The 9,225-nt window shown below is 38.4% G+C and overlaps 2 protein-coding genes across 3 annotated transcripts; both read left to right on the plus strand.

Moving 5' to 3' along the window:
• The first annotated feature begins 1,888 nt into the window (after window positions 1-1,888).
• On the plus strand, window positions 1,889-5,035 carry LOC113207162 (uncharacterized). The gene is made up of 9 exons (XM_026423570.2): window positions 1,889-2,167; window positions 2,267-2,494; window positions 2,573-2,692; window positions 3,057-3,297; window positions 3,370-3,559; window positions 3,655-3,764; window positions 3,865-4,006; window positions 4,098-4,269; window positions 4,336-5,035. Exons 2-9 carry the CDS (start codon window positions 2,282-2,284, stop codon window positions 4,468-4,470), a joined length of 1,323 nt encoding a protein of 440 aa, XP_026279355.1. The 5' UTR covers window positions 1,889-2,167; window positions 2,267-2,281; the 3' UTR covers window positions 4,471-5,035.
• A 665-nt stretch (window positions 5,036-5,700) lies between these two features.
• On the plus strand, window positions 5,701-7,927 carry LOC113207161 (phosphatidylinositol glycan anchor biosynthesis class U protein). 2 transcript variants are annotated; one of them, XM_052272835.1, is made up of 8 exons: window positions 5,701-5,736; window positions 5,822-6,083; window positions 6,167-6,366; window positions 6,452-6,656; window positions 6,746-7,067; window positions 7,158-7,429; window positions 7,541-7,683; window positions 7,789-7,927. In XM_052272835.1, the coding sequence occupies exons 2-8, from the start codon at window positions 5,939-5,941 to the stop codon at window positions 7,897-7,899; spliced, it is 1,398 nt and encodes a 465-aa protein (XP_052128795.1). In that variant the 5' UTR covers window positions 5,701-5,736; window positions 5,822-5,938; the 3' UTR covers window positions 7,900-7,927. The 2 variants fall into 2 exon arrangements, with proteins under 2 accessions (XP_052128795.1, XP_026279353.1); XM_026423568.2 differs by having other exon boundaries at window positions 5,702-6,083.
• The last annotated feature ends 1,298 nt before the right edge of the window (window positions 7,928-9,225 follow it).

Genomic DNA, 9,225 nt, shown 5'->3' on the forward strand with positions numbered 1-9,225 from the left:
ATGTGGTGCTGGTCATGAACCAGGTCCTCAAAAAGCCAGTCAAGAGGAACTGCGAGAAAAAGCATGCCATCATGTCACACTCATAGTTTTTTTTTTCTTTTTTTTCTTCATAGTTTCATCATAGTTTTTTTAGTTGCAAAGGTTATTTATTTTCTGTTTTTGAGATGAAAAAGTTTATTTATTTTTTGTTTTTGAGATGAAAAAGTTTATTCTTTCTAATTATTCATGCACGTACTTTGCATGGCACATACAATTTATGTTTTTTTTTTGCTAAATTGTGCAAGTTTAATATTACTTTTTGGCTGAGCCATAGCAAAGCCTATTACACCAGTGATGATCAAAAAGTTTTGCATATGTCTGTTTGTTTGTGTTAAAGCTTGTGAAATCTATCCAGTTCTTGATTTTCTATTTGTCGCTCACCAAAGACTTTGATCACTTAACAGCGTTCCTAATTGCTTGCTCTAATTTTAGTTTATATAATTTTGTTCATTACAATTCAAAATCAAGTTTATTGGTAAAAAGTTAATTTTGCCTTCCATGTCCTTCTTGTTTAATTGAAAGAATTCATGTACGTTGCAGTCTGCTATTGCAAGACCACTAAAATTTGTTCCCTACGGAAGAAACGTACCAGTCACTTTGCTTTGTTAAAATTTGAGTTGCTATCCAGTATTTTAAAATTCAAAGTTTATTCAAAGCCTTTGATTTGTTATCAGTAACACTAGCATCACTTATCCTAAATATTTTTTAAACCCACCCTTCTGTTTTGAAAAAGCTATCAAGTGGGTTTGTGCAAAGGCCCTGGTGTCTATCTGTTCCTTTTAAAGTTAAACTGGAGACTTGTTTTAAAGACTGTTTTCATTATCTGTTGTTTTTATCCCAATGATGTATATACTGCAACTGCAATACTCCACTGAAGTGCAATTTTTTCTATAGTAATTTCAAAACTTTGATTATAATTTTGCTGGGACATTCAGTGATTGACAGGTATGATTTGTTCTGATTAACATTCTGAATTCTTCAACGCTGTTTGTATTGTTATTGTACAATTTACTGAATTCGTTACTAGTTGTGACTGAAAATTACTTGTATTAATTTAATGAAGTTAAAACCTATGCTTGTATATCTGGAGAGTTGATTATTTTCTTTCATTATATTACATTTAAATGAGTACAACCAGAAAAAAATACTCACCAAATTGACAACATAACCTACATAGGTTATGACTCCACAACAAGTCGACTTTTTCCGTTCGGCAACGAGCCGACAATATGTAAAACACAACACGCATTGGACCAAAATAATATTACATACACTCGTTGAACCAGAAACTCCTCCCATTTCTAAATTCATTCAAAAAATCACACGACAAACTTCGAGACTTCTTCCCTTCGCGGCTCCCTCACCCAAACAATAACGCACCGTCACGTACCAACACGCATCATTAAAATAGACAGTTTTCAAACTCGCATCTCGCCACATTTAACGCAAATAGGCGCAAACCACATACGCAGACTTACATTCTGGGCATTTTCCTACAAGTTTTAATTCATGAAAATCAGAAATACAAAAGTAAAACAGTAAAGTTAGGGGAAGCTCCAGTTTTACTGTTTGGGTAGTGGCCCGACAGGATTTGGATGGCCAACAACAACGCGCTAAAGTTTTCTCCCCCGTATTCAACCTGCAGTTCAACACTCAAACTTCGGTTTGTCCATTTTCCAGTTGTCTTGTTGTCACGTTCTAAAACAATTAAAGATAAAAAAAAGACACATTTTCCGATTCCCCCTCCAGAGATGTAACAAATTTCATTCGGAACTGTTGTTTGAAAAGCGGGAAAGATGAGGAAGACGCGGTAAGGTTTGTAGAACTGTTAACTTTGAGTTGAGTCGACTTTCACAATCGATATACTCAACAACCTTCTGCTTGTTTATTTTTTGTTGTGTGTTAGGTTTTCAGGCTCTGGTTTTACTGGCATGCTAGTTTCGGCAGTTTCTTATTTAACTGCGTGAAAGTTTAGTTTTCAGTGATTTGTGTTTCGTATAGATTTTCTCTTGAGATTCAGTTTGTTTTGGGAACTTATGTTTTGCAGAATGTGCTAATATTAGTTGTGCACTGGGAGGGGCCGTCAACAGTTTAGGACGCCACTAACCACCTTTCGTTGTTCTTACATGTAAATATACATCTCTCTACGTGATTGAATACTAAATAGCCTTTAGCAACATTCTTGCCCCGTATGATATAACTATTGGTCACCTTGCTATTGGTGCAGTACTGACCGTTGATAATGGAAAGTAACAACGGTAGTTCAAATGGACACCTGCCAGAAGACAAGGCATCGCCACCAACAGATGACCCTGCCTCTGACCCATCTTGTTCGTGCACATTCAGTTCAGGAATGAAGAAACGTATGATTTGTACTAAGCAAATGCCAACTAGACCAGCTCGCAGTATTAACAATGTTCCTCACATGAGTTTTGACGAGAATTTCCGTTTCAATGTAAGCACTGTGCTTCTATTTTTTAATGGATTGTAATTGGTCAGTTTCCTTTCTTAATGTTGTCTAATAAACTTGCAGCATTTTTCTTGTTCATTGTGTAATGGCTACTTTGGGCCATGTTATGGAGAACCAGTTTGTGCTACCTGCCATGCTTTTGTATATCCAGTTGACCCTGGCCCCATGTTTTTCTTCAGTGAGGTAAATAAATTGAATCCATGTACAAGGCGCTGGAGTAGGGGTGAAGGTGAATTTCTGATAGGAATGCTGTGAGCGTGGGTGGCCGTACTACTTTACTCTTGTCTATGAAAAGGGAAACAGCGTTTGGGCATTAACATTGTATTTAACTGATTCCTTTGATGAGTTAGGCACAAAGATATCAAAAGTAATTCATGTCATTGCTCCATGTTGAAAAAAATATTAGTAAGATCTTTCTGAGTGAGAGTGGAATTGGATTTGGTCCAATAATACTCCAGGCCTCTTACTCCAGCCCTAATACTGTATTGTTAAAATTGGTAAAAATCATTTTGTATTTTAACACCTGACCATGCAATGTACATTTCAGAAGGGGGATGATGGTGACTCTGGCAATGATGAACCCTCAGACATGGGTCCGGAGAGGAATGCAAATCAAAATAATCAAGGTCCTCCACCTCCAGATCCAGATGACGAGCCAAGAGAATTGGTCCCGATTCCTCCACCAAATGTTCCTATCTCACTCCCAAAGCAATTAGAATTGCTTTGCAATCATCGGGAGGAAGGAGATAACATTACTGCAGGACTTGTGGACAACCTTCCCCCAGAGGGTAAGATTTGGCAAAAGTGCATATCTTTGGAAGATTAATCTTTGTGTACTTATTTGCTTTGAAATTTTCCAGTGTTACTCACTTTGTTCTCCTACTTGGATGACTTGTCTCTTTGGACCTGTGCATATGTGTGTAAACGATGGCGTCATCTGCTCATGTCCAATATTTCTGATGCTGATTGGGAGAAATATACTTTGCTTAGGTGGCCTCTTTTCAGACAAATTTATTTTGTGGATGACTGGTTTCGTACCTATGGTGTTATGTTAGTATTTGTTTGTATCGTTATTTTTCTTGGTTTCAAAATTAATTTATCCCCTTATACAATTATATTTACATTATTCTGGTTGTTTTGTTTAGGTTGACTAGTGCTCCCTGCCGTACCTGTGTCCAGCAAATGTCTGCTCAGTCAGTGCCTCCTGGTGAAGAAAATTCATGGCGTAGAAACCGCCTGAAGATGGAACTAAAGAGTACGTAATTTTCTGTCATTGAAATACAAATGAAAAGTGGGCAAAGAGATCTGTTACCAGCATTCACCAGTTGCATTTTGCCTTTTTATTTATCTTTTAGCTCTCCGAACTGATCCTCCGGAGGGTATTGAAGCCATTCCATTGGATGTTAAATGTTGTCACTGGCAAGCTACCATACGAGGACCAGCAGATAGTCCATACGCAGGAGGTTTATTTTATCTTTATTTACAAGTCCCATACAGGTAAGTCTGAATGAGAGTAGATCTTTTGAAACCCTACCTTTGAACTTTCTTTGTTTGATGTAAAAATTTGCGATCTACTTTAACTTAACAGCTATCCAATGAGTCCTCCAACTGTCAGGTTTGTAACACGCATTTTCCATCCAAATGTGTCACGCCATGGAGACGTTGGGATTGACTCAATACAACATAATTGGAGCTTGGCCTTAACCTTATCTAAAGTCTTAATATCAATTCAAAGTCTACTGACTGATCCCTACTGCCAGGTAATTATTTCTTCTCATCAATTGGATTATTCCTGGATTCCCAGTCTTGATTTCTGAATTTTTCAGGTGTGTATGGAGCCTGAAATAGGTTCGCTCTACAAGCAGGACAGGAAAATGTTTGAAAATATTGCTCGTGCCTGGACATGGAGATATGCTATGCATGATGCATTGAAGCCTCATAAAGATCCACCTTTCCATTAAATAATTTATTTCCTGTACATCAAGTGAATTAAGAAATTCAGATTATCAATAATATAATGTTAAACATATAACTTTTCCTGTACTTAGGGAATTACCTTGGAAGACATTGCTTTTTAAGAATGAGGAATATATAAATTCCTACTCATATGGATCTGTAGCTATATATTTCCTTGCTCTTGTATAACATTGATGTCTTGTGAGAGTGAAGCCAAGGGTATCTATATTTAATTATGGAGTTTAGAAAAGAAAATCTCTAACAATCTCTCAACCAGTGAATGTAGTGTAACGTGTAACGTGTCTGTCATCTCTTTCATCTGTGATAAAATTATATTGTAGTTTAAGAACCCCCTTCCAGTCTTTGTTTAAGATTTTACTTTGATTTATGATTTTCTTCACGTTTCATTACATGATTGTTATGTTTTCTTGTTTTGGTCAATGTATTATTTGATGTTGAAAAATTTGTAGAGTCAAATGTCTAAGAAATCTTTGAAAAGAATATTTTGTACTACTTGTAAGATGCAAAATTTTGCAGGTGACACTAGTAAAATACACAGTGTAAACGGCATATGGCATAATGATTTTATTTTATCCCTCATCTTGACTAGCGACCCATCTCAAACCAACAATCAGTGCTTTGGTGTTTAGTTCAATCTTCTGAGATCAATAATTTGTGCACGCAGAAAGTCCAAAGCAGCTTTCAGAGATGGAATAATGTGCACACTAAAGATTTGCTTGCTCTCTTGAGGATATGCAAGAATAGCTATGAGTGATATGAGTAAACACCAAAATAAGAACCTTAAGAAAGCCAAAACAAACTGACAGATGATCCAGCATGCTAGTATGATCAAAACGTAGCTTTCGAATGACATTGCTGCTGTTAAAGAATAGGAGTACTTACTGAAGACTACATACGAAATCGTGAAAATTCAATTAAATCTGAAAAAAGGTACCTGTAATACGGTTGAATGTTAAATTTTCTTCTATCAGTCTATCTTCTCTTTGACGAAAGTTCACGCAAAATGTTTAAATTGCGCGGGCAGTTCACTATTTGTTTAATTTTTATTGTTGAATTATTATGTTTTGACAGCCTTATTTGTTTGAACATACCGGGACAACTTTTCGGATAATTTCGAACCAAAATCTTAATGGCGAATAAAAGGGCATCTTTAGATGGGTTTCAAATCTTTGGTCCGAAATTTCAAACCGTCACATTGGTATCACTGCAACCGTCAGTTGTTGAACTGGAGAGGAAGGGGAAGGGGAGGGGTCAGTAAAGTTTGTTGTTGATTGTCAGCCAAATGTTTATATCCTCAACTGTCATGTGAATGAATTATTTAATCCTCTTTCGCAGTTATCTTTTGAATGGAAAATGGCGTAACAATAATTTTGCTATATTATTTCGTTACTCCATTTGCTATCTGCTTCCACTTGTCTACTGCTAGTATCTAACCTATAAGTTGTCACCGGTATGGGTTCTTCAGACACTTTTAAGTCTCTTTGCCTTGAGTATGGTTTTGCTTTAATACTGCGCATTTGGCTGTATAATTCTGAATTTAAAGCTACTGTTTCTGGTCGAGTAGAAGTATCTACACCAATAAATTCATGGAAGAAAGGTAGCTTCACTTTATCAATAACTTGATTATTGCCTTAATTAATTTTTTGAATGTTCAGAATCTTAAATTATTTCTGTTTCCAGTGACAGAAGGTGTGGCCTTGTACAAGGATGGGATCAATCCATACAGTGGTGATATGTTTCATGAGAGCCCTGTGGGATTGGTCATTTACAGCCAGCTAATTGATCAAGCAACTCCTTATCTATCTGCTATTTTTATCATCTTTGATCTCCTAACTGGTCATCTATTGTACCTCACTGCAGTTGAATACATGAAACATCTAGTAAGTCTAGGAAAATTAAGGGTGAAACAATGAGTCTATTGTAAAAATATTTATGCTTCTTTTTGTTTCCTGATACTTTTATCAGATGAGGCGCCAGAATGAGGATAAGGATGAGTACAGCGAAGAGGTAAAAGAACTCTTACTTACAGATAAAGATGTCAAAAGACAGCCACTGTACGTTGTAGCTGCATACTTATTCAATCCATACATTTTATTCAATACTGTTGCTCAAACTACTACAGTCTTCAGTAACTTCTGCCTTGCTGCTTCATTTTTCTGTATGGTCAAGGGTTAGTAATTCTCTCTAGAAAAATTCAATCATTGTCTTAAATATTTGTATTGCTCATTCAAAACTAAAATGACTACTTCTGTGTTCCAGGTAATAGACCTGTTGTGTGTTTATTTTTATCCCTGGCAACTCTACAGTCATTGTACCCAATAGTGCTCATAGTACCTGCTGCTATATGCATTGGATATCATACTCTACCCCCTGTAAATAAATCAAAGTCAGTCACATCAAAATTACCAAAAATTTATCAAAAAATTTTACCCAGAGCTTTGCAATCAACAAATTCAGATCACTGGGTTAGGTCTATGGCTGCTACAATTGGGCTATTTGCAGCAATGACAAGTAGTTTGTTGGTCCTTTCTTGCTATATCAGTGGAGGATGGGAGTTTGTCCATTCTGTATATGGCTTCATGTGAGTTGTACATTCATCAAGTATGAGTACTACTGCTTTATTAAATTGCTCTAGTTCTTGAAGCCTTATCTGTTCTTCTGCTTTTCCCAGGTTGCTTGTACCAGACCTCAGGCCAAATATTGGTTTATTCTGGTATTTCTTTACTGAGATGTTTGAACATTTCCGCCTGCTATATTTATGGGCATTCCAGATGAATGCTCTAGTTTTATATCTTCTGCCATTGTCCCTACGGACTCGTCGAGATCCTGTACTACTTGCAGCAACACTTACTGGTATTACAGCAATGTTCAAATCTTACCCAAGTCTTGGAGACGTTGGTTTTTACTTGGCACTCCTTCCCATGTGGGCCCATATTTTTCCATGTAAGATATTATACTTGTCACTGCCTCTAAATTATGTGCTTTTATCTAAAACTGTAATTTTTAAAAAGCGCTTGTAATCAACCTGCTGAGGTTTTATTTTTTTAATTGCAGATTTACAACAAGGATTTATTGTCTTGGCTGCATTTATAATAACATCTGTATTGGGACCAACTGTGTGGCACCTATGGATTTATGCTCGTTCAGCAAATGCAAACTTTTACTTTGGTGTCGGTTTAGCTTTTGCTATTGCCCAGGTAAGCCAGCCTCTTGAATTTTGTGTTTTCTCCACAAATGAGTATTGTATTTGTTTGAGCCTCGTCCCATCTTGCCTGCGTTAACTTATTTCATTTTTGTCTCAGATCTTCCTCATAACTGACATCTTGCTGTCCTACACTAAGAGAGAGTTCATTCTTCGTCAAGTCTCAGGCAGTGTTTTCAATGGGAAACATCGAAAATTGGTTTTAGCTTAGTATTATTAAAATTTCTTTAATATTCTTACATGTTTCATTTGCTTTGTCTTCCTTTGCTGTACGCACTCCTGTTAGCGTGACCGAGTCCCGGTTTGCCTAAGTGTATTCGGCCAAGGGATCATCCAGAAGTACTTTCGTCATTCGCCGTTACGAAACTGACAAGCTCTCATAGCGCCTGATAGTAGGCAACATGTTGCCTGCAGTTCATGGGTGTGATGCGGGGTGGCCTACCCTGAGTATCGCAGGCGCCGAGCTCCCGAAAAGAAGGACGTACTTGCTGGACGATAGACGATCCCCAAGTCGGCCAAGCAACTTGAAACCCTGGATGCAGGACTTAAAGCTAACTCAGCCTCCGTATTGTATAACCCGGCCCTAGATGAACAAGACAGGAGATCAACAAAAGAGAAAAAAAGAACAGTGCATCCTCATGGCGAGATAAGTCCGTTTATTTTCATGTCGGACTTTTTGTCATCGGGCCCTAGTTGCAAAGTACACTCTTGGCGGAAGCACTCGCCAACACAATCGCTCTCCCGTGCCGCAGCATGCTGTTTCTTCTACCCCCCTTCAACGTCCGATAGTGGACCTCTATTTATGCCGCATTTTACCAAAATGCCTGCAAGCGCGCTTCTTTCAAGATTCCGAGATACCTTCAAGGCTGGGGCAGTCGGCCAGAATGAGGTACAAGTTGGTTTGTTTTGGCCCTAGGCGAGCGTTTGCGGGAGTTGCCCTGATTGTACTGTAAGTGCTATAGTTTACCTTTAAACCACGTGATAGACCGTGAGAGTCCCCCTCCCCCTTTTTCCCCGACACATACGCTCACTCACACAAATCTATCTATCTCTTTATCTATTTTATTTATTTCGATTTTAGCCTTCGAGACCCGCTGGGATGTGATGGAGCGGAACGGACTGTGCACCTCGGTGACGATCCGGTCCGGATGTCAGTGGTACTCTAGTGCAGCTCGTCACGCCTCGAGCAGAGTACGCGCACCTACCTCGCCACAGACAGCGCCACAGGGTAGTACAGTCAGCGCTGGATGAGTGCACTCAAAAACTATCAAGGGTGCAACCCGGTAGACACGTTGCAATTGTGCAACGTCGTGGGTGTGCATTTGTAAGTGCTCGGAGTTAAACACTTAAAAGTGCACAACTCAAAGTTTGCACACTTGCAAGTGTTTTTTTTTACCAGTTGCACACTTGGTCGACCGGTCTGTGTCACATGCAGGAGATTGGTAGAGGAATAGTACGGTGCGAACAAGAGTCAGGCCTCCACAAAATAACTAAAAAGGAAGCAAGCAGAAATGGCAAAGAGAGAGGGCAGGGGGGG

This window comes from Frankliniella occidentalis, unplaced genomic scaffold (genome assembly GCF_000697945.3).
Source record: "Frankliniella occidentalis isolate FOCC.00 unplaced genomic scaffold, Focc_3.1 Scaffold226, whole genome shotgun sequence".
NCBI classification, from domain to species: Eukaryota; Metazoa; Arthropoda; class Insecta; order Thysanoptera; family Thripidae; genus Frankliniella; species Frankliniella occidentalis.

What these genes read in the sequence shown, in the direction of transcription:
- LOC113207162 (XM_026423570.2), top strand. Translation starts at nt 2,282, where the DNA reads ATGGAAAGTAACAACGGTAGTTCAAATGGACACCTGCCAGAAGACAAG. An exon ending in GGACAACCTTCCCCCAGAGG is followed by an intron (nt 3,298 to 3,369) that starts GTAAGATTTGGC and finishes GAAATTTTCCAG; the next exon opens with TGTTACTCACTTTGTTCTCC. An exon ending in TTTCGTACCTATGGTGTTAT is followed by an intron (nt 3,560 to 3,654) that starts GTTAGTATTTGT and finishes TGTTTTGTTTAG; the next exon opens with GTTGACTAGTGCTCCCTGCC.
- LOC113207161 (XM_052272835.1), top strand. Translation starts at nt 5,939, where the DNA reads ATGGGTTCTTCAGACACTTTTAAGTCTCTTTGCCTTGAGTATGGTTTT. An exon ending in TTGAATACATGAAACATCTA is followed by an intron (nt 6,367 to 6,451) that starts GTAAGTCTAGGA and finishes TACTTTTATCAG; the next exon opens with ATGAGGCGCCAGAATGAGGA. An exon ending in ATTTTTCTGTATGGTCAAGG is followed by an intron (nt 6,657 to 6,745) that starts GTTAGTAATTCT and finishes TCTGTGTTCCAG; the next exon opens with GTAATAGACCTGTTGTGTGT.